The 23,947-nt window shown below is 40.0% G+C and overlaps 2 protein-coding genes across 3 annotated transcripts; both read left to right on the top strand.

Annotated features, from left to right (window-relative positions):
• Positions 1-11,910: 11,910 nt before the first annotated feature.
• Positions 11,911-15,885, top strand: LOC104086776 (EID1-like F-box protein 2). 2 transcript variants are annotated; one of them, XM_009591107.4, is made up of 3 exons: positions 11,911-12,052; positions 14,524-15,291; positions 15,534-15,885. In XM_009591107.4, the coding sequence occupies exon 2, from the start codon at positions 14,533-14,535 to the stop codon at positions 15,283-15,285; it is 753 nt and encodes a 250-aa protein (XP_009589402.1). In that variant the 5' UTR covers positions 11,911-12,052; positions 14,524-14,532; the 3' UTR covers positions 15,286-15,291; positions 15,534-15,885. The 2 variants fall into 2 exon arrangements, with proteins under 2 accessions (XP_009589402.1, XP_009589403.1); XM_009591108.4 differs by having other exon boundaries at positions 15,456-15,594.
• LOC104086777 (pentatricopeptide repeat-containing protein At3g29290) lies at positions 15,286-22,126 on the top strand. Its single transcript, XM_009591109.4, has 6 exons — positions 15,286-15,291; positions 15,534-15,725; positions 18,284-18,412; positions 18,900-20,318; positions 20,952-21,572; positions 21,675-22,126. The coding sequence occupies exons 1-5, from the start codon at positions 15,286-15,288 to the stop codon at positions 21,156-21,158; spliced, it is 1,953 nt and encodes a 650-aa protein (XP_009589404.1). The 3' UTR covers positions 21,159-21,572; positions 21,675-22,126.
• The last annotated feature ends 1,821 nt before the right edge of the window (positions 22,127-23,947 follow it).

Genomic DNA, 23,947 nt, shown 5'->3' with positions numbered 1-23,947 from the left:
AAGGAATTGTCGCATATATATACCGAACAACCATTATTTTAAAGAACTTTTTTTAAAATTTTACTTTTATGATAACTCAAAAAAAAATAGTTTAAAATGTATTTAATTTTTTTAAAATTTTTTATACTCATTAACACAAGGTACACGCGCAACGCGCGTACCCTAAAAACTAGTTTATGTAATAATGAGTTGAATCTAGTTAAAGATAAAACTCTATATGCGAATATTAAAAACGTGCGTGAGATGCAAATTCAGCTAAACTTTGACAATGATAGACACAAAACGTTCATAAGGAATGAGCAATAATTGAGGTGTAACTGGTAATAAATAACAATAAATGTTATTTAAGTAAATAAGAGGAATGATTCACCCAATAAAGGATGGATTGGACGAATGTTCCTCCTGACAATGATGAATGACAGATAAATCCAAGGTTTGTTCGAACTATTCTCGGATCTGGTGAAAAAGTGTGGAATAATATGGGCAAGAATCTTGATAAAAAGGTAATCTTTGTATATTTACAAGAGATAGAATCTTCTTCTAAAAAGTGTTCTTATAAAGTGAATATTACATGCCTTTTTCCTTCTCTATCCCCTTATTTATTCGAGACATATCTCTAGCAAACCCTAATAGTACAAGTACAGAAATATTCTCTTTAATATCCTATTTCACAAACTAGCCGTTATTGCTCTATCTGCGATGCTCGACCTCAGTCATTATTGACATCTCGGCCACGAGTCTTGTTGCTCCTTGGCCGACCTCGGCTGACTCTTTCCTTGATACTATATCACCCTAAATATTCTAGGACGGATTTTGTCCTATACAGTTAGTCCCTCCGCTTATTGAGGTCGGCCTCAGGCGGGCTAGATGAGCGGATATTGTATAAATGTGGTTGAAGCATTTGGACGACCTAAACGAGTCGTGATGATTGGGGTGAGTTGACAGCGTGTCCCTTTGCGAGCCGTAATTTTTGGGGTTGTAAGTCCCATGAATCAGGGTGATGTCATGGCAATAGACGTCATTACGATGCGATTTCTTGATATGTTGCTTCGTTTCACGTGCATCTTCTAATTGAGTCTGCCGCTTCGGTTATAGTACTAGGAAATGATAATTAATTCCTTGGTTTCGGCACTTGGGTTTTTATAAATAGGGGTGGGTGTGTAATGTTTTAATTTTTACGAATCCCTTGCATCAAAGAACCCTGTATCTTCTTCTTCTTCTTCATGTATTTTCTTACTGGTTTTAGTGATTCTCGCTGCTTCTAACTTTTCCATGCTCGAACATCTTCCCTTAATCAACATGACTAATGTGCCCTCTGTTTCTGGTATGGCAACTGATCCTGTCCCTTTGGCAGTGCTTATACCCTTTCATGCTGATAGGGTTTCTGTCGCCATAGAGGAAGAGAACTTTTCTACGGTGGAGGAAATAATCCTTCGTAGTGAGAAAGTTAGGTCTGATTTCTCGAAGGCTCCCGAAGGTGAGTCTGAAATCTCGGAGTCAGCGATTGAAGAGGCCTATCTAGTCGAGATTAGGGCAAAATTCAATATCCCTGCCCACATCAATCTGACCCCAGCAGGGCGCAACGTGGTGCAAATCCATTATCCTGGATATTGCGCGCTTTACGCGTATCCTTTCCGGGTCGGCTATACTCTCCCATTGGCAGAGGATGTTTTTTGCTATTACGGTGTTTGCCCGACCCAACTCTCTCTGTACATTTACAAGCTTATCAGGATGCTCTCCAAAATTTGTCGAGGTAGCCGGAGTTGAGGTCACACTCCGCCATTTGATGCATCTCTTCGCCCCTAACTTTTATGAGGGGGCGATATTGCATCTTCGCCACTAAGAAAGTAAATGCTTGGTGCTGAAGATGGACGATAAAGCGAATCGCCAGTTCTGGCTCAACTACTTCTTCGTCAGAACCGGGGAGGTGGTAGCCAATTCGGACGGCTTTCCTAAGACTTGGAATCACGCTCGTAAGTACATGTCTTTTGTGAAAGGTATTTGATTTGTTTGTTTCTAGTCGTAGGTTCTAACATTCTCTCTTTCTTGTACAGCCAAAGTCGCGCCTTCTCTTTTGGTCGGGGACATTTTCGATTGGGTTGGCCGGATTCTGCCTCACACGGTGGGGATTCATGAGTGGCCGGGCTTTCTCAAAAGGTTCAGACCTACTTCTTCCTTGGCCGGTGAGTTTGTCTATTACTTTTTTGACCACATGGTTGCTTGCACGCTATAGTTCATTATTGGTGGTGATGAAACTTATTCTTTTTCAGTTCGAGGGTCTTCGAAGAGGCCAAGGGCTCCTCCCCCTGCATTTCGGAAGAGGAAAACCGCTTCTGCTTTGGAGTCTGTTCCTGCTGTGACTGCGGCTAAGCCTGCTCGGTCATCTGCCTATGTTCGTTATTCTACTTCGGCCAGGCCTACTCGTTCGTCGACCATGCCTACCGTTGCTTCCGTACCGTCTTCTTCTGTGCCAACGGATATATCGACAATGGAGTTTCCGACTTCTCATTTGGTTTATCTGGTGGACGAGGACGAGGACGAGGATGAGGAAGAGAAATTGTCGTCGCGTGGTGGTAATTTGGTTCCCTGCAAGAAGAGATCCGTGGATGTCGGCGAAGGGGTTGTTCGGGTGGTAGATTCAGTGACGGGCAATTTTGTCATTAGAGAAACGACGACTATAGAGCTTGAAGATGACGTCAAGTTATCGCCCATGGTTCCTCCATCGACTAAAGTTGCAGAGGGTGTATCTCTTCCTGAAACAACGATGGAAGCTGAAGGGTTGTTGGCAAAAGTCCTTTCGATGGCTGACATAAAAGGAAAGTGCGTAGCCGAGGATGGTTACGGGATGGGCTCTGATGTAGATGCCGACAAGGTGAGGATGATGGGGGAAGGATTCACCCGACTCGAAGTAAGGTTGGAGGGGTCCACACGGACTATTGTGATCCCTATGAATCGGGATTTGTTGGTCGACACGAAGGACGTGGTACCTTCTCTTGGTCCCCTCTGTTATGATGTGGATGGTAAAACCCTCGAAAAGCTGAAGGACATTACCTTATCTAGGAGCATATCCGGCCTCGCTCTTAGGGTAAGCTTTTCGATCCCTCTTATTTTTGTTTGTCAAGTTCAAAGTTTGTTTTGTCTTACTCTTCATTTTCTTTTGCTCTTTCTTTCAGACTGTGATTTTGGAGATTGAAAGCGCCCGAAGAGAGGAGAGGCGTACGGCTATTTTTCTGTAGATAAAGAGAAAATAGCGAGAGTACCGCGATAAATATCGTGAGATTTGAGGTGGTTTGGCGAAGGTGGCAACTTCCGAGCTCTCAGAGACGAGATGAAGGAAAAATATGATGAGCTGGTGATGGTCATTGAAAAATACAGTGTTCTCGAGGGGGCGCTAAGGGACAAAGAGAAGGAACTGGAGGTTAGTAAAGGGGTCGAAGCCTAGTGTGGCGATCTCCAAGCCCAGGTGCTCTCGTTGCGCGCCAAGATTGACGAGTGTGAATTCAAAACTAATGCTTTAAGTTACGAGGTCGCTGAGAAGGCAGTGGATCTCGAGAAGGCGGAGTTAGCTCGGTCGGGGGCTATAAGAAAGATGGAGGTTTTAGAGATCGTCATCCGTGTTCTCCGATCCGAGCGAGAGAATGCCTTGGAGACGGTCAGGCTTAAAGAAGAGCGGCTTGATGCACGGATTGGAGAATTGGAGAAAGAGGCTTCTGGCCTTTGTGAACGAGCCGCCGCTCTGGAGGCCGAGAAGGCACAATTATTAGTTCGACCATCCTCTTCTCATATTTCTAACTTCCCTGTTGTTTCTCGAAATTTATACGAGGAGTGGATTCATGCCAAGGCCCAACTAGATATATTCAGATATTTGATGAAGGCAAGGAGCATTTTGGAAGTCATCTTCGAGGATGCTCGTGTTAAGGCATGTGAAGCTCGGGTCACATGTGGCTACGATCCTGCTATACCGAAGGCAGGTGATGACGATGAAGATGCGGGCGTGGACCGGATTGAAGAGGATGCCTGGTATAAAGATGAGTATCCTGATGTTGATGGTGATGGTGATGGTGATGGTGAAGGGGTGGATGACAATGGTCTAGGCGACCAGGCCGATAGTGTGGTTGGGCCAGGCGGAGATTAGTAGCTTTTCTTTTCCTTCTTTTGTGTTGTCACAAACTTGTGCTCTTTTTGATGGGCGTCTTCTTGAGCCTTGTAAAATATATTCTAGTATGAAATACCAGTTTCGTTATTTGTACCTAATCCTTTTTTCTTCTGTTTGGGTTTGTATGTTTTTTGATTTTGTTGCTCGGTTGCCTTGGTTTTCTTGGTCGTAATAATTTGGCTCGAGTGGGGTCGAACGAGGTCAAAATAAACTTAGGTTTGACCATGGACGGGGGCCAGTAGACGTTAGTTCGAACGAGGTCAAACATATCGTATGTTTATTTATAGTCGAGGGCCGACTAGGTATTGATTCGAACGAGGTCGAATGTAACTTATACTTAGTTATGGACGAGGGCTGGATAGGTGTTAGTTCGACCGAGGTCGAACGTAACCTATACTTAGTTATGGTCGAGGGCCGAATAGGTGTTAATTCGAATGAGGTCGAATGTAACTTATACTTAGCTATGGCCGAGGAATAATTAGGCATTAATTCGAATGAGGTCGAATGTGACCTATGCTTAGTTATGGCCGAGGGACGATTAGGCGTTAATTCGAACGAGGTCGAATGTAACATATGCTTGGTTATGGCCGAGGGTCGATTAGGCGTTAGTTCGAACGAGATCGAATGTAACCTAAGCTTAGTCATGGCCGAGGGCCGATAATGCGTTAATTTGAACGAGGTCGAATGTAACCTATGCTTGGAGAGAATAAAAATAAGCTTCATGTATTTGTGCTTGTTCATACACTTGGAGAAATTTACCTATTTTCCGGGCGTTGGATGACATTTCAGTCCCATTCTATCTAGTCCCTTTATTGGTTGACCTAGGAAAGTATTGAGAGGTCGAGCAATGAACTAGTCGTCCAGTGACTTCGTCTGTGCGTACTTCAATCCTTAAGTGTCCCCTTCATCGCCTCATTAAAAACCTCCTCGAGAAAACCCAATTGGGACAAAACTCAAGTGAGGGAAAAAAGAGTATGATTTTGGGGATACCATCTTTTAAAAGTTGAAGTACTTGAGGTGTGTAATATTCCAGTTGTTTGGTAGTCGCTTTCCTTCCATTATTTCTAGTTGGAATGACCCTTTGCTTGCTTTTGCCGTGACTTTGTAGGGGTCGTCCCAGTTTGTTCCTAGTTTACCTTCCCGCAGGTCTTTGCTTGCTTGTGTTTTGGCTTTGAGCATGTAGTCCCCGACTTTGAGTGGTCTGATCTTGCCTTTTTGTTATAATAGCATTCTGCTTATTTCTTTTGGGCGACCATTCTCATGTAGGCCATATCTCTTCATTCCTCGACTTCATCGAGCTCCTCCATTCTACTTTCGTCGTTCTAGGGTCCGCTTTCATGGGAGTATCTTAGGCTGGGCTCTCCGACCTCGACCGGTATTACCACATCAGTCCCATTGACTAACGAGTATGGCATATCCCATGTGCTCGTCTTTGGCGTTGTTCGGTTGGCCCTAAGTACTTCTAGTAATATTTCCGACCACAGTCCTTTGGCATCCTCGAGTTTCTTATCCATGATGTTCAATATCGACTTGTTGGAAGATTCTGCATACCCGTTGCCCGCGAGGTGGTATGGCGTTGAGAGTATTCTTTTGATGTGCTATTTTTTAAAAAACTTAGCGACCTTTTTTCCCGCAAACTGGGTCCGTAGTCGCAGCTGATCTTTTTGGAGAGACCGAAACGACATACAATGTTTTTCCATATACAGGCGATCACTTCCTGTTCTCGTATTTGGGCAAATGCTCCTGCTTCTACCCATTTAGAGAAATAGTCAATAAAAACCAAAAGAAATCGTATGTTACCTCGTCTTGTCGGGAGGGGGGCCACAATGTCCATTCCCCATTTGATGAACGACCAAGGGGAAGTCACTGAGTGTAGGTGTTCGCCAGTTTGGTGGATCATTGGGGAATATTTCTGGCATTGCTCGCATTTTTTCACGAAATCTGCGACCTTCTTTTTCATGGTGGGCCAGTAATACCCTGCCCGTATGAGGTATCTGACCAAAGTTCGATTGCCGGAGTGAGCTCCACATTGGCCTCTGTGTACTTCTTCAAGGACGCGTCATGTCTGATTTGAGCCTAAGCATTTCGCGAGAGGGCCGCCATACGTCCTCTTGTACATGTCATTATGAATGATAATGTATCTGGCTGCTTGCATTCGCAGTTTCTTGGCCTCTTTTTTATCATCGGGGAGTACGCCGTCCTACAAATATATAACAATACAGTTGCGCTAGTCCCAAGTTAGGTTCATGGTTCTTACCTCGATTCGATCTATCGATGAGTTGAGGAGGTGGACTATATTTCTTTCTCCGATTGTAATGTTTTTGGTGGCTGCGACTAATTTGGCGAGGTCGTCCGCCTCGATATTCTGCGCTCGGGGAATCTGGTAGAGTTGACATTCATCGAACTCGGGTAGCAACTTGCAGATTTCGGTCTGGTACTTTTGTAACCTTTGCTCATTGACTTGGAAAGTCCCTGTGACTTGGTTGATCACGAGTTGGGAATCGCAATGCAGTTTTAGCCGCTTCGCCCTATATTTGAGTGCTAGTCTTAGTCATGCATTGATGGCCTCATACTCGGCCTCGTTGTTAGTCATGTCCAAGTATCTTATGGATTGGCGAATCACTTCGCCTATTGGAACTTCGAGTACGAGTCGCAACCTAGACCCTGATGCATTAGACGCGCCATCAGTGTACAGGACCCAAAGGTCTTGTGTTTGGGGAGAAGCGTGGACGACTTCTCTTTTGACTTCGGATATTATTTTTGCACTGAAGTCGGCGATGACCTGTGACTTTATCGTCGTTCGTGGCCGATATGTAATATCGTGCTCGCTCAGTTTGATGGCCCATTTGGACAACCTGACCAATAGCTCGGGTTTATGCAAAATGCTTTTTAAGGGGAAAACCGTGATGGCCGAGATAGGGTGGCATTGGAAATATGGTCTAAGCTTTCGTGAAGCTACGACTAAGGCCAGAGCCAGTTTTTCGAGATGGGGGTATCTTGTCTCGGCGTCGACTAGTGTTTTGCTAATGTAATAGATGGGGGATTGCGTACCTTTATTTTCTTAGACCAGGACCGTGCTCACGGCTACTTCGGACACAGCGAGATATACGAGGAGGGTTTGCCCCGGTTCTAGTTTTGAAAGCAACGGCGGCGATGACAAGTACACCTTTAACTCCTTCAGGGCTTGGACGCAGTCAGGGGTCCACTGGAGGTCGTTCTCCTTTTTTACTACGCCGAAGAACTTATGGCACCGATCGGAGGATCGCGAAATGAATTTCGAAAGGGCGGCGATACGACCATTCAACCTCTAGACCTATTTTTTGGTGGTCAAGTGCTCTGGTATCCCTTCGATGGCCTTGATTTGATCGGGATTGACCTCGATACCTCGCTGCAAAACTAGGAAACCCAAGAATTTTCTCGAGGCCATGCCGAATGCACATTATTCGGGGTTCAGTTTCATGCCGTATTGCCTGAGTATGCCGAAGGCTTCTCTCAAGTGGTCGATGTGATCTTCTTTCCTTTTGGATTTGACCAGCATGTCGTCTATGTAGACTTCTATCGTTTTACCGAGTTGGTCTTTGAACATCTTCGTCACTAACTTTTGGTAAGTTGCCCCCGCATTTTTTAGTCCGAATGGCATGACCCTGTAGCAGTACGTCCCCTAGTGGGTGATGAAGGTGGTTTTTTCCTGGTCCTCTTCCTCCATGAGGATCTGATTATAGCCCGAGTAGGCATCCAAGAAGCTTAGTAGCTTGTGCTCAGTCGTTGCGTTGATAAGTTGGTCGATATGAGGTAGTGGAAATGAATCCTTGAGGAAAGCTTTGTTCAGGTCAGTGAAATCTACGCACATCTGCCATTTGCCATTCTTCTTTTTCACTATGACTACGTTGGCGACCCATTAGGGGTACTTCGACTCCCCGACGGAGCTATTTTCCAACAATTTTTCCACTTCTTCATGTACTGTGTCATTAATTGCAGAGTTGAACATATGCCTAACCTGCCTCACCGGGGGATAGAGTGGACCGACGTTCAATTTGTGCGTGGCGATCTACTTTGGGATACCTGGCATATCTACATGGCTAAACGCAAACAAGTCCGCATTAGCAGTTAAATATTCACGAAACTTACCTTGTTACTGAAGCTTACAACCGATGTAAGCTTTCTTGCTGTGGTCATTGCTGTCTAACTGAACGGGGTCGAGGTCCTCTATGGTCGATCATGCGGCCTCGACCGTATTGGGGTCTCTGATGACGTCATCGCAGTCATCGCATACCGACCTCGACCCTATTTATTGTTATGCCTCTTTTTCTTTTTCTTTTGTTTGTTGGGTGGTCGTACAATCTAAGACGATGCAGTAGCATTCCTGGGATGTGCGTTGCTCCCCCCGTATACTGAATATTCCCCATGGAGTTAGAAATTTGATGACTTGGTACAAGTTGGAGGGGATAGCTCTTATGGTGTATATCCATGGTCGCCCTATTATGGAGTTGTATGTTGTGTCCTGGTCCATGATGTGGAATGCGGTTTCCAAAGTGTCGCCACCCGCTAGGACATGGAGTGTGATCTCGCCGGATGTTCGCTCAACTGCATTATTAAAGCATGTTAGTGTGATATAGCGCGACACGATATTATCTTCGAGTTTCATTTGTGCAAGTACTCGAGGATGGATAATGCATGTACCGCTCTAATCGTCTACCATAATTGTCTTACATCAGTATCTAAAATTCGTAAAGTGATAACAAGAGCATCATAGTGAATGAAGGCTAAACCGTTGGTATCTGACTTATCGAATATGATACTTTCTTCGAGTTCATCATACCATTCGTGGGTGATCGACCGTTTGAGCTTGTGGGTTGTGGTGAACTTCACACTGTTGATGAAGGCGTCATCCTCGCCACCAATGATCATGTGGATGGTGTGGGCCGGCAAGGGCGGTTTTGGCGGCCCTTGATGTTGGTCCTTCCCTGGGAAGTTGGTCCTTCCCTGGGAAGTTGGTCCTTCCCTGGTCGCTCAACAATTCTTTGAGGTATCCCTGTCGTAGCATGTTTACGGCCCCCGGTCTTAGGGCGATGCAATCTTAGGTTTTATGTCCTCGCTCTTGATGGAACTCACAGAGGGCGTTTGATTTTCTGGTATTTGGGTCTGACCTTATCTTTTGTGGCCACTTCACTTTCGGCCCTAGCTTCTCTAAGGTGTATAGTATCTCTGTAGGTGACAAAAAAAAATTGTGAGCGGATAATAAATGGGGCATACCTCTCTCGTTCCGGTGAGTCCCCGTTCTCGATCGGAGTGGGCCATCATCATGGCGGGATGAAGATGCAACGGTGGTCCTGACATATGGGAGATGTCGTTCTCGGTTAGGTCGTGAGGCCACGAGATCCCTTCGGACATCATTTCTTCGATCTTTCCTGGACTCCGCCTGCACCGAAGTCAGTCGATGGGTTGGCCCATTGAGGTTATCCTCGCCTGCTCGGACTTCGGCGTAATATACATTATGTATTTCGTCCCAAGTCGTTTGGGGGGGGGGGGGGTTTCTTCATAATCCGACTCAATAACTTTCTTGTTACCCTCGAACTATTTCTGCTCAAATCGTTTTGGAAAGGTACGACGGCCATCCCTTCCGATACATTCGGTAAGGTCATTCTTACTCGGTTGAATCGGGCGAGGAAGTCCCTCAATCCCTCTCCCGGTGACTGTTTGATGGCGAATATGTCGTTTACTCTCGCCTCTGCCTTTTTGGCCCCAGCATGGGCCGTTACGAACTTGTCAGCCATTTCTTCAAATGTTTCGATGAAACACATGGGAAGCTGCGAATACTACGTTAATGCTCCTCCAATGAGGGTCTCGCAGAAGTTTTTCAGCAAAATGAAGGATATTTGTTCTTTGGTGAGGTCATTGCCTTTCACAACGGTGACATAGTGGGTCACATGGTCCTCGGATCGGTCGTGCCGTCATATATTTTCAAGTAGGGTGATATTTTGAAGGTCTTTGGTATGGCATGTGGGGAGGCGTCGTCGCTATGTGGCTGCTCTACGAACCGACCGGTGTCTCTCTTCGGCAAGAGCTTGGGAGCGCCCGGTATTTTATCGACCTTTTCTTGGTGTTCTCTCATTTGGTCCCGAAGCAACTTGTTATTATTTTCCATTTCCTCCATCCTTTTCAGAATGGTCGTGAGAGCGTCTTCACCTACATTGCTAAAAAAATTTGTGAGTAATACTTGTCGTTGCGGGAGGAGAAGGAGGAAGTTGATCATGTTGCTCGTCCACTGGTGGCATAACACAAATTATTGCATTTTTTGTGGTCGTATCCCGAACGGACTTATGCAGGACGCTGGTTAGCGTATCAGTTAGCCAGGCCTCAAGGAGCTTTTTTATTGCTGGCGGTGCTTCCTCTACCGCGGATGTGTAGGATATCTTACCAATAAATTTTATGATGGTGCAGTAGGGAGGGAGTGACCCACCTCGCCTGGGAGAGGCATTGGATATTGTGTCCTCGTCCACTGCTTCAGAGCCCTCATGGATGATGTTCATGAGGTTGGTTGGGAGGTCGCTCATTATTCTTCTTCTTTCGTCTCTGTTACCTGCCATATTAGATATATGTATATAATAAGAGAAAAAGAGAAATTCTTGTTCTTGTTTTGTTTTTTGTTTTTTTACGTTAGTGACCAATGTCGATTGTAGATCTAGAAGAAACTAAAAGATTTAACTAGAAGATCCCCACAGACGGCGCCAAATTGCTTGACCAAAAAGTGTAACTTTCGGCTAAACTATTAAATTTATGTAATAATGGGTTGAATCTAGTTAAAGATAATAACTCTAGATGCGAATCTTAAAAACGTGCGTGAGATGGGACAGATCCAGTGAAATATTGACAATGATAGGCACAAAACGTTCATAAAGAATGAGCAATAATGGAGGTGTAACTAGCAATAAATAACAATAAATGACATTTTAAGTAAATAATAGGAATGATTCACCTAATAAAGGATGGATTGGACGAATGTTCCTCCTGACAATGATGAATGACAGATAAATTCAAGGTTTGTTCGAATTATTCTCGGATCTGGTGGAAAAATATGGAATAATATAGACAAAAATCTTGATAAAAAGATAATCTTTGTATTTTTACAAGAGATGAAATCTTCTTCTAAAAGTGTTCTTATCAAGTGAATATTACATGCCTTTTCCCTTCTCTATCCCCTTATTTATCCGAGACATATCTCTAGCAAACCCTAATAGTACAAGTGCATAGAATATTCACTAATATTCTATTTCACAAACTAGCCGTTACTGCTCTATCTACGGTGCTCGACCTCAATCATTATTGACATCTCGACCATGAGTCTTGCTGCTCCTTAACCGACCTCGACTGACTCTTTCCTTGATACTATATCACCCTAAACATTCTAGGGCAGATTTTATCCTATACAGTTACCAATGGGGCAAGGGAGGTACAACATTTGTTAAATTTGAAGTTTCTATGCATAGGGTTAGCTGGGATAAAAATTTAAGACCATCCACTTTGAGGGCTATTTGTGTAAGTCCGCTAAAATGTGACTATTTGAGGGTTTTATCCGTAAGACAATCGGGTTATCGTATCGATCGAAAATTGGGCCTTACTTGTGATGTTGACAAGCCCAAGTATCTTCTTAGCCGTTTTGGGGGGACATTAAAGAAGGAGTGGGTTCAAAAACGGGTCCCAAAATATCATTTGATTGGTTTCAAGTGGACAATTCAGAATGACGCCACAGTAGGCGTCAGCTGAAGCGGCTCAGTCAATTTTCTTTCTCCAAGTCCATTGAACCAACCATCACCACTCTCCGCTCACGCTCGCTCCGCCGATAACTTGCTTCTCTCCGGCGAACTTCTCCGATCTCTTCTCCGGCCACTCCAAGTTGTAAGCTCCCTGCTTCTCTGACTTTCCCCTTCCCTCTTATACTCGTGAGACAAAAACCCTAATCCTAAAATGTAGAATAAGAAATGTGAGTTGGATTGATAGGGCTTTGTTTTCTTCAGCTGCATGATGAAACCTCAGCTCCGATTTGTTATAATTCTAAGTGATTTTCACTAGCTGATTTGTTTTTTATTTGCTTCTTATGTGATAATAAATGCAAATTTGTTGCTTGTACTGATCTGGCTTTTGGTGTAAAAGACCAACTTTCTCACAAAACAGGGGAAAATGTAAATATTTACATCCTATTTTCACTATTAGTTTGTTGGAGTGAAAGTCGTAAATGTGTAATTGTTTACTAAATCATTCCAATTATATAAACGTTGGATTATGATTTCTAATAATTTTAAACTTTTGTTATCTTCCATGGTTTTTAATTATAAAAAATGAACAGTATAGCTCTTTATTCCTTCTTTACAAAGGCCTGATGTGATATCTAGAATCTAGAATTTGTTTTTTGCTTGCACTAAGTGATGCATGAGTGCGTTGTGCTGCAAAAAATGGTTTCCTTTACGAAGTCAGTTTCCAATATTTGGTTATGTTGAACAATGAAAAATGTTTTATCGAAGGGATCTATCTCCACCAAAAGGGGGATAAGAACTTCATTCATTTAAATGTCCAACCTCTTACTTTCTACTTGTTTAAATCAGCACTTAGACATTGTTTTCAACCCTTTAATACGAAGAAATAAAACCCAGTACATTATCCTTATAGCCTATGCTACTTGTTGTACGATTACCATTTATCACCTACTTTTATTACCAACCAAACACTATAAAATGAATGATTTCCCAGAAAAACATTTTATGTTATACTAAATGAGCATGAAGCGTAGAAATAACCCACAAGTAGGCTCTTCTTACTAGCTACAATTCCTTCTTGTGCTTAGAGTAGCCGAACTCCTATGCTCTATTGTCAGACTGCTTTCCCAACTGAAGCATATTGTTCACCTCCATATCTGACGCTACTGTATATTAGGAGACATTTATGATCCTATGTTTATTTGGAGCTAGATATAGGGAACTAGCATCCAGCCATAAATATATCCCATCTGCTTATGTGACCAGTACAAGGGCGGCTCAAGCACATGTGAGGCCTAAAGCCAAAGTTTAATGTGAGGCCTAATTTTTTTAAATATTATAATATATATTTTTACTTGAAGTCTACCATTCTAGCTTTTTGAGATGCAAAGTTATTAAAAAAAATTATAATCGTTTTCGTTCAATAATTTCTTTTTAATTGATAATATAGCCTAACCGATTAAATCTTGCTTGAGACATTGTTGATCTTTGCTAAGATTTTATCAATTTTAAATTTTAAAAAGTTGTTTCCTTAGGAACTGTTAACACTATTTTGAAAGCAATATAAATATTTGGAAAAGAATCAAGTCTTTTTTATTTGATTGAGTATATAGTATCTTCTACTTGTACTGTTTTCCTTGTCAAATTAATTTCGATTCACACATTGGAAAAATATTCATACTACCCATTTTTAAGTAAGTCAAACGGTTACTTTATTTACATATCTAAAAAAGCTTTTCTCCTTTTATATTAAAAAATCTACTTTTGTAACTAAAAGTATTATACATTTTATTTTATTTACCTATAAACCTATTATTTCTAAAATATGGGGCCCTCCAAATTTGGGGGCCTAAGGCACAAGCCTTAGTAGCTAGACCATTAGAGCCGGCCCTGGACCAGTAAGTTCATCCTTTAATGGCTGTGAAATCAAACACTTGTAAGTTCTGAGCCGGTGCCATCTTTAAATTCTACCCTCTGGAGTCCGAATCTCTAAGCTTGTTTAAAAGCTACGTTATCTTTACTCATCCTCAGCTTACAGGTTTCGGTTCTTCCAAACTTTCTCATTTTTAATTCTTTGTTTTCTCTCATGTCATGGGCCATTAGTTGGGTACCACGAAGTTCTGGTGCAGTATAATTACGATATTGACCTCATGGATCTTGGCCTATGTTCAAAGAGACGATGATTCTAAATCTTGAATACTTCTTTTCTGTTACCTCTGGTCTTTATGGTTCTGCAAAACCATTCATGGGTAAATTGTTTTTCTTGATAACTATCATTGGCTAATGATTCATTAACGAAATCTAATCTGGTCTTTAATCAATCAATGGTGATGTGGTAAAAGTAAAACTATCAAGTGATAAGTAAAGAGATTACTTGCTATTGAATGGGGCTTTTGGAAATCCTCTGATCTTACATTCAGCATACTAGCATGATTGGTTCATATATAGGGTTGTCGACTAGAGACATATTTTCATTGTTTATGCCACTAAGCAGTCCTTGATCTTACACTTTTTACAGCCAATTTGAAGTATCTTTGGTATTTGATGTCATCTTTGTGAAAGTACTAGAAATATATGATCTAATTTTTGTTGTCATTTCAATTGTGGTGGCTGCAGTTGTAGACGATGATTATTACTAAGCAGTATCGCTGCATACACTCAGCAAGTTGTAAGTGTACAAAAGGGCATCTTAACGAAGAAATTATATTTCTGGTTTTTCAGCAATTGAATTGGAATCCTAAGTCGATTGCAAGTTTATCTTGTGTATGCAAATGGTTTGATGACCTTGCAAAGAGAGTGCTCTGGAAGGAGTTTTGTAAGACTAGAGCTCCCAAAATGATGCTTGATTTACAGTCTAGTGGGAGTCATAGTGTTGATGGGAACTGGAGAGCTCTTGGAAAGCTTCTTATTTACTGCTCTGGATGTAATAAAGGTGGCTTATTCAATAGCATCCACATTCCAGGACACTTTGTTTATAGAACTAGGTTCTCTAGGACCTCCGGAAAGAGCTTTCTGTTACCACAATGCAGGACAGATGTTTTGTATGTTTCTGATCCTTGCGAGCATCTTGACCAAGGAGATGAGGGGGATATTGGATTTTTTCGGGGAATATTTAAATCCTTTGCTTCCTCAAAAGTTCGTAAAATGTTGATTAAGAGAGAGGCTCAGCTCCATCCAACAGAAGTGTGCCCTTACTGTAAGGCGAAACTGTGGAGCATGCTGCAAGCAAAAATGATACCAGCTAGTGCCAGCTGTAGATTGGGTGCTTATGAAGATGCAATTGAGTATTATGTTTGCCTTAACGGGCATGTGCTTGGGATATGTACCCTCTTGCCCTTGTCTGATTCTGAGGAAGCTTCAGATCACAGTGATGCATAAATGCAGGTATTACGTTGTCAAAATTTACATTTGTATGCTTGACATAAATATATTGGCAATTTTATTTCAGCACTGGCATGTTGCCAATTTAACGTGGCGGAGAGTTCTGCTGTTAACCTTTTATATATTGAATCATGTTTCTCATTATCTTATTTATTTTTGTTGATCAGATAGGAAAAAGATGATAGAAGTCCTTGGATTGTTCTACTGCATCACTGTCTGCAATTGATATATTGCTTTATCCACAGGTGTTAGACGGGTTTCCATCGATTTGGGAACTTGGTGGGTGCTGTTCACTGAGAGATCTAGTCATAGAGCCATTCAGTGGAAGGTCTCTTTCAGTGGACATGGAGTTGTTTCTCCGCAAGCTTGTCACTTCCCAAACTTCTCTGACCAGCGCAGTCCAATGGAATCCTATTCCTGTCCATTGTGTCTCAGTTGTAACAAAGCACCATCAGAGTTTCTTTGTATATTTTATGATCTCAAATGTGCATCTTATTTGAGTGACACGTTGGAATCTGTAACATTTCATTGTTGTTTATTGTGAAGCAGTTAAGTTACACCATGTAAATTTTGAAAAATTATATGCGATTCTGGTGCTGCCGAGTCTTGCCATTCTTTCAGCTTAAGAACAATCCTCTTCCCCCTCTCCCTCCCCCCTCCCCGGTCCCTGGCCTACATACCTGCCTTTCTAGCGAAGGTAGGAACTCTGCCATCCCCTTCTTGGGGGAAAGATTTAAGTGTAAGAAATGTTACAACTGCCTCTAGACGTTCCTTTTCGTCACTAATCGGCCTTTTTATGGCCATTGAATTGTTATTTTTTCGTGTGCCCTTGGGTTGTAATGATGAGATTGCCTTTTATCTTATAGCCTGTTTGGCCAAGCTTCTCAAGAGGTCAAAAGTGATTTTTTTTTTCAAAAACACTTTTTTCCTAACTTGAGTTGTTTGGCCAAGTTTTTCTCGGGGAAAAAAGTGCTTTTGGGAAGAAGCCGAAACATTTTTTGAAAAGCAGAAAACGTAGCTTTTTTCCAAAAGCAGAAGCAAAAGCAGTTTTGACTTTTCTTTTTACCAAAAATACCTTTAACAAAATATAGTATATACCAAAATAACTGTTAAACCTAATACTTAGGATATTAATGTATAAATATTTCTTATTATTTTTAGGATAGCTTTCTAATATATAGTAAATTTAGGGGTGAATGCTTTTATATTTGTTGAATGATTTTTAATATATTTAACTTATATTAAAAGAATTAAGTACTTTTAAATTTTATTTTCATATTTAAGTATTTAACTTAAATAAAATAAAAAGATTTAATTATTGCCTGTAATAATAAATTTTTAAGATTATTTATTTACTTATAATATTAACTATTAAGTAAATTTATTCATGTTTTATTCGTAATTTGATACTTAAAAGTACTTTCTGAAAAGTTTGGCCAAACACAAATTATTGTTCAAAAGTGCTTTTTAGAGTGATTAGCCAAACACAAATTGTTTCTCTTCAAAAGTACTTTTTTCAAAAGCACTTTTAATAAAAGCACATCTCAAAATAAGCTAATTTCTCCGGCTTGGCCAAACAAGCTACGACAATAAAGAGATAGTTGTATAAAAGAGATAGTTGATTTCTCCAGCTTAGTCTGATTCCTTTAGTTGAAGATAAGGAGAAAGTTGTATAAAGAGGAGCAAAGATATCGGGAGAATGGTGCGAATTATCATTGCACGTTTGCAACTACTTTTCCTCTATGACAATAAGTTGTTTGCCACAAGATCTTTTAATTTGGTTAAAGATATGACTACAAGTTGTTTGCCTTTGCCACTTGACCTTTTAATTTGGTTAAAGATGTATATATCTGCAGAGGAACAAATGCGAGATTTGGAGAATACTCTAATAGTAAAGACGTCTAGTATGTCTTAAACGACAACTTTTGGTGTTGGAATGAAATAAACAACAACATCAACAACCCAGTAGAATCTCACTAGTGAGGTATGGGAAAGGTAGAGTGTACGCAGACCTTACCCTTACCGGAGGTGGGGAGGCTGTTTCCGAAAGACCCTCGGCTCAACAGACAAGACAATAATATCAGAAAAGAACAAAAGAATAAATCCGTAACAACAAAAGAAACCAGAAAAATAATAATCAGGATCGAAAGAGACAATAAATAACCCCATACTATGCAAAATGAGAGAAATGGTGTGCACACAACAAAAACCGCTAGTAGTCCTAGACAAAACTCTATCAGACTCGAATAATATGTAACAGACTCAGCAAATTCATGTAATTAATCTCAACTAGTTTTGAATTAAAGTGCATTTAAATAATTAATTGACTGAGTATAGAGAGAGTCAAGGGTGTCAATGGATATTTAAAAATCGACTAAACCGACCCAATCGTACCTTACCGAATCGATTTTTAGGTTTCTTTTAATAAGGTTTTTATATAGATCTATAACCTTACCGATAATTAGGGTAAGTTTTTAATTTTATGAAAATAAATCAAAAAAATACCAAAACGTACCGAATGAATTTACATGTTGAAAATATATTTATATACTAAGTTTAAAACTAATAAAGCATTAAATTTTTCCTTGGGCCCTGAAATTATGAAAATGGTTACAAGCCAATAAATAATTAAACTCAAAATCCTAATTCTCAAACCTATTATGTTACTCCTACTGAAACTAAATTATTTTCAGTATATTCACTAGCAAGATACAAGGTATTCTAGTGATTATGAGAAGCAAACTAAAATGTATAAAATATATTTCCTTTCGTATGATTTAGATTTATCTTTTTGAATATTTAATCTTCTACGGACTTTATTCTTGAGTCTCAGCTTGGTTAAAATCAACCGGGATTTAGTTGTGGTGAATAAAAGTTGCTTCACGGTCGCAGACAAAAATGGGCTGGATCTTATCTAAGGCCCACTATTCAAGGCCCATTATGCCAGTAGATTTTTGTAAATTCTCTTCTATCCGTTTTCCCTCAAATATCCTAGTTTTTCTCAAGTGCAGTTCGAGTGTTTTACTTGCTCGGCCAACTGTCAATTCTCTTTTGTGTCTCCATTTGTGTGCTGAAGCAGTCAAGTTACCCTCGAGCTATATCTACTATACCTTCTAAATTTCAGGTAAATTTCAATTCTTTGAGCTCTTTGCAAAACCAAAAGTTACAGTTTTAAGGTTGCGTTTGGTTCTTGCAGATAACGAATATGACATGCATACTCTCCTCTTTCAATTATCAACCATTTCATTTGCTTAAATTGAATGATACAGATTGAAACTTTAATTTGTTATTGTCCTTAAAATCTGTTGAATTTCTTCAGGTGGTGGCTCTATTGTTCTAGTCTTGAATTAGGTGAGATATTCTTGTTTCATGAGGTTGTTGTACCTTGCGCAGCGAGTATGGTACATGTGATAAAAAACTTACCTACTTTGGCAGTTTACTTACATGGGAATGAGAAGAACAATCGATTTTGTTATTCAAGAAGGGCTAAGTTAAGATACCCACGTGAGATATTCGCTCTTTATACTGGAAAAGTAAAAGGGTGTCTTAGTTTTAATGGTTCTAATCTGGTGTATGTTTCTGAAAATTGCACTATGTTTGGATTTTCACAGCTAAAGTTACCATCAGTTTTATTTAGCTTCAAGGAAGTGAATAACCTGTGCAGCATAGCTCTGAATGTCCCTTGTGAACTTGAATCCGTGTGTGATAGAGAGAGTGAGGATTCTGATGTCCAAAACGGAAATTCAACCAATGATGCATATAAGCTGGAATTGTCTCGTAAGGACTGTTTGACGAATTCAAATATTGGAAATCTTGATACAAACCAACCTTCAAGTTTTCTTGAAGAAACTAAAAATTTGGGTGAGGATGTGATTATGTACTTAGAAGAGACGAATGAGGAGGTATTGTCAAAAAGGATCTTGAAGCTCAGCAGGCAAAATAAACCCAAAAGTGCATTGGCGATATACAAGTCGATGACTTTCTCAAGTCTTAAACCTGATTTACATGCATGTAATTCCCTTCTTTCAAGTCTCTTGAGGAATGGAATGCTTGATATTGCTTTAAAAAACTTCAACTCCATGAAGGCTAGTGGGCTAACAACTGGCCACACTTATAGCTTGATTCTGAAGGCAGTTGCTGATGCTCGGGGTTGTAATGCAGCAATGAACATGTTCAGTGAATTGATAAGCAGTAAGAATCTTAAAGAAAAAATTGACATTGTTGTATACAACACGATGATATCCATTTTTGCAAAAGCAAACAGCTGGTATCAGGCACAAAAGATCTGGAACATTTTGAAGGATAATGGTCAAGTTGGAACGATAGTCACTTACCGTCTACTAGTTTGCACGTTTGTTCGTTGTGGTCAGAATGAATTAGCTATTGATGCATACAGTGAGTTGATTCGAAATGGATTGAGCCCAGAAGGTGATACAATGCATGCTATTATTGGAGCATACTCTAGGGAGGGCAAGTATGATTCTGCATTGAACGTCTTGCAATATATGTTGGACAACGAGCTGAAGCCAAATGAAAGAGCATGCAACGCAGTGATCAACTCACTTGGAAAAGCTGGCAAAGTCAAACTTTCCTTTGAAGTTTATGAGTTGATGAAATCACTAGGTCATGCACCTGACGCGTACACATGGAATTCATTGCTCAATGCCTTAAACAGGGCAAATCGATATTCAGAGGCACTTCAGCTCTTTGAGAGAATCAGGAATCTTCAAAGTGTCATTTTGAATGTGCATATATACAATACTATTTTGACATCGTGCCACAGACTTGGGTTGTGGGACAAAGCTATACAGATACTGTGGCAGATGGAGGCTTCCGAAATTCCGGTTTCAACTGCATCCTATAATCAAGTAATTGGAGCTTGTGAGGTAGCGAGAAGGCCCAAGGTTGCGTTACAAGTTTATTACCGCATGGTTCGCAAAAAACATTCTCCTGACATATTTACTCTATTGTCGTTGATGAGAGTTTGCATCTGGGGTTCTCTCTGGAATGAAGCAGTGGAAATACTAAAAGTAAGTCAGACATTCATTGCATCTACTTGTAACATAACTATTCCCTTCTTCAACTTCCCTGCCATATCGCATATAGATTAAGTTTATGGGCTCAGAGAATATGCTACAACTGTTGATTTGATTGTTTTATTGTTTGTCTTGAGAAGGGCGATTATGTATTTGATTGTTCTTTATCTTTTTTTGGGTTAAGAATTTATTTGAGAGTAAACGTGCTGATTCATCATGATTTACATCTTCTTCTAACATAGCTGTTCCCTTCTTTAACCTCCCTGTCATGTTCCAAATAGATGAAGTTTACAGGCTTGGAGTATATGCTATAAGCCTTTAACTGTGTATTTGATTGTGCTTTTTCTTTTTCGGGGTAAGATTTTATTTGAGAGTAAACTTGCTGATGCATCATGACTTGTACGGAAATCTGCAATTTGGAATATCAGAAACTCAAACCTATTGGGAAAAAACTACAGGGAGTGTTGATTATTGACTTGATTATTTCTCTGTTCAATTCCTTAAGTTTTTTTTAAAAAAATCTTTGACATTGGATGGAAGTGATTAGGGAGGAAGGAAGCATAGAAGCTATCAAACTATGATTATCCAGGACTAAGTTGTTTCAATTCTTAAACTTATATTTTGCAGCTTTCTGCACCAAATGGATCACTTTACAATGCTGCTATTCAAGGGATGTTTTTAACAGGGAAGATTGATTTGGCTAAGAAGCTGTACACGGAAATGCGTGAGAGAGGCCTTCAACCCGATGGCAAGACACGGGCTATGATGCTGCAAAACTTACCAAGGCATTCCATGAGAAATAGAAGGCGAAATGTGCAAAACTATAAATTTTGACATGAAATCTTATCATATAAAGACAGAAGGCAAATGGAGTCAATGAGGTGCAACAGATGCTTCTAGCTGACTTGATGCAAAAATAGACTTAGCCGTGCAGAAGGGCACCAAGACCGAATGAGGTGCTACTAATCTAATGAATTGATTCTTCAACTCTCTGCAAACAAATTGTTCTTGCTAAATTTCCTTTTCCAGCAAGTGCCAATTGACAGATTTTACTTCAGGCATGTTATTGTACGTTGACATTGCACCTTTATGCCTCCCTGTATCAGTGTACATGTGAAGTAGAGTTAAGGTGGACTCTCCTCGACTTACCAGCTTGTATCTTTAGGCAGAACTAATTTTTCCCCTTCAAGATGAGGAGAACCGCTGCCACATCTTTTGTTTAATTGTCTGCGTGAAAAGTTGGCTAAGGTAAGATTTCCTCCTCCTTGCTATTCAATATATTCTGTTCCCATTATTATGATTCAGTTGATATTTGAGTTATCTCATACTGAAATTTTCACATCAAGGCAGCTTAGAATCTGGGAAACATTTGTCCAAAATCTTCAGTAGATGTTCGCCAACTTTAGAGCAAATGGTCCTTATTATTGCTTTAGTCTCCAAAATTGCCTACGGTCAATAGAGCACCGGGAGTTTCCGGCTAGTCTTGCTGGTTATAATGATGACACTTGGGTTTGGACAAAGTTAACCAGAAAGGAGATGGAATCTGGGTGTGTTTGGACAGTCACTTGGAAAAGCTTTCAGATTCAGAAATCTACAAGCATAAATATTATGAGCCTTGTTGTATGTCGTCTTTTCAAGCACGCGGAGGAACAAGATGGTCTTCTGATATTGACAAGGAAAAGCTTCAAGCGTATTTTGCATCTATAGGAAACATTTCAAGGAAAAGCTTTTTGTTACGGTGTAATAACCAAAGTATTGTATAGATGATAATCCGTAATAAGATTTAGCATGTTCAAATAGAATGGCCATGTTCTATCCTGCATAAAGTATACATAACTTCTCACATAACCCAGTGCGGGAATTATATAATATCCTCAACCAAAGACAACATAAAGAAATTTTCAGAAGCCACTATTGTTTAGTGGCTATTAATTTCCTATAGCTACCATACACATAATTGCTTCCTAAAGCTACTATTTAGTTGTTATGCGACTGTATTCGCTGTATTCGTGCTACTGTATTCATGAATACAGTAGTGGAATTCGCCTAAAAATAGGGGAATCCAGCTGTGCGACAGTATTCACACTACTGTATTCATGAATACAACAACGGAATTCGCCTAAAAAATAGGCGAGTCCAACTGTTTAATAACGGAAAGAGCAACAATTAGCATGTATCACTCCTAATTTAACTCAACAAAATCAATTCTACATAAATTTCGCTGCTATTGTGTTGTATTCCATATATTCGCGCGACTGTATTTATAAATACAGTGAGGTAAAAAATAGGGATTACAATTGTTTAATTATGTATTCCATGTATTCGCGCGAATGTATTTATAAATATAGTGAGGTAATCCACCTAAAAAATAGTAATTACATGTGTTTAATAACAGAAAGCGCAATATTGAATTGTATTCAATTTCACTATATTGAATTCAGTTATATCCAAACAACAAAAAATCAAGAAAATAGGGTGTATACCGTTCTATTCAATTCAACTGTATACATTGTATTCAATTCACAGATATTCATTATTCACTACTATACATTGTATTCAATTCGACTGTATTCAAATAACAAAAAATAACAAAACACAGTGATATTCGGCTGTATTCAAAAAATACAGACCTTCAGAATACATAAATACAATCGAAAAAATATATTTATACAAAAATACAATGTATTTGAATGTATTTGTACATAATACAATGTATTTTTCCTCTGAAACTACATCTGAAGAAGAGAGAATACTTTTCCTCTTGCCACTCTTTTTCCCAGCATTTTCTTTCTGCTCGACCCGCCTAAAAAAGCTCACAGCAGGAGACTTGCTTCTCTGCCACCGTGGTGGTAGTGGCAACAATGATGCAAATGTCTTCGCTATTTCAATATCCATTACTTCCTTACCTTTGATACTAGTACTTATAGCCGTCACATGTTGGTGTACACACTGTAGATTAACTGAACCTGTAGAAGTATTTTCAATTGTAGTAACCCTAGAGGATTCGGCCAGAGAATTCACGATTAGAAGCAACATTGAGAGACGATGTTGAAGAAGTAGAATTAGGATTTAGAGAGTAGAAACTTGATAATAGATCTCTCATTCTCTTTGCTCGATGACGTTGAAGAAGTAGAATTAAGGATATGTGGTTTAATTCAACACAAATAATCAATAATATTAGATAAATAAGTTAAAGATAAAATAAACGATCAAATCAATTGTAATGTTATGGCCTAGCCGGAACTTAGATCAAACAATAACATCGTCATCGACCAGACCCTCGATTCGAGCTCAGCCGTGAATGAAGAACAAGTTAAGTAAACAAGAACTTTAACAGTAGCTAAAAGGCACAAAATGAATTTGTATTGCTTTGATTCGCGTGTTACAAAAGAAAAATTCCCCTTTATATAGTAGGAGAGTTTCATTTCATCCCTAGTACAAGTCTAAAAAAGGTAAAAATCTTTCTTTCTCGTTAATTACTGATCCGTAACCGACACCGAGCGAGATCTGCGCCGTGATATCTAGTTAGGTACGAATATCACAGCCCTCTATCCGTCGTGTGTTACCGTTCACCGTATTTTCCGAGATCTTAGAACTCGTTCTGGGTCCGGGGAGCGTCGCTT

This window comes from Nicotiana tomentosiformis, chromosome 2 (genome assembly GCF_000390325.3).
Source record: "Nicotiana tomentosiformis chromosome 2, ASM39032v3, whole genome shotgun sequence".
In the NCBI taxonomy this organism is placed as follows: Eukaryota; Viridiplantae; Streptophyta; class Magnoliopsida; order Solanales; family Solanaceae; genus Nicotiana; species Nicotiana tomentosiformis.
The sequence above is the reverse complement of the archived record's forward strand: the minus strand, read 5'-3'. Positions and strand labels throughout refer to the sequence as shown.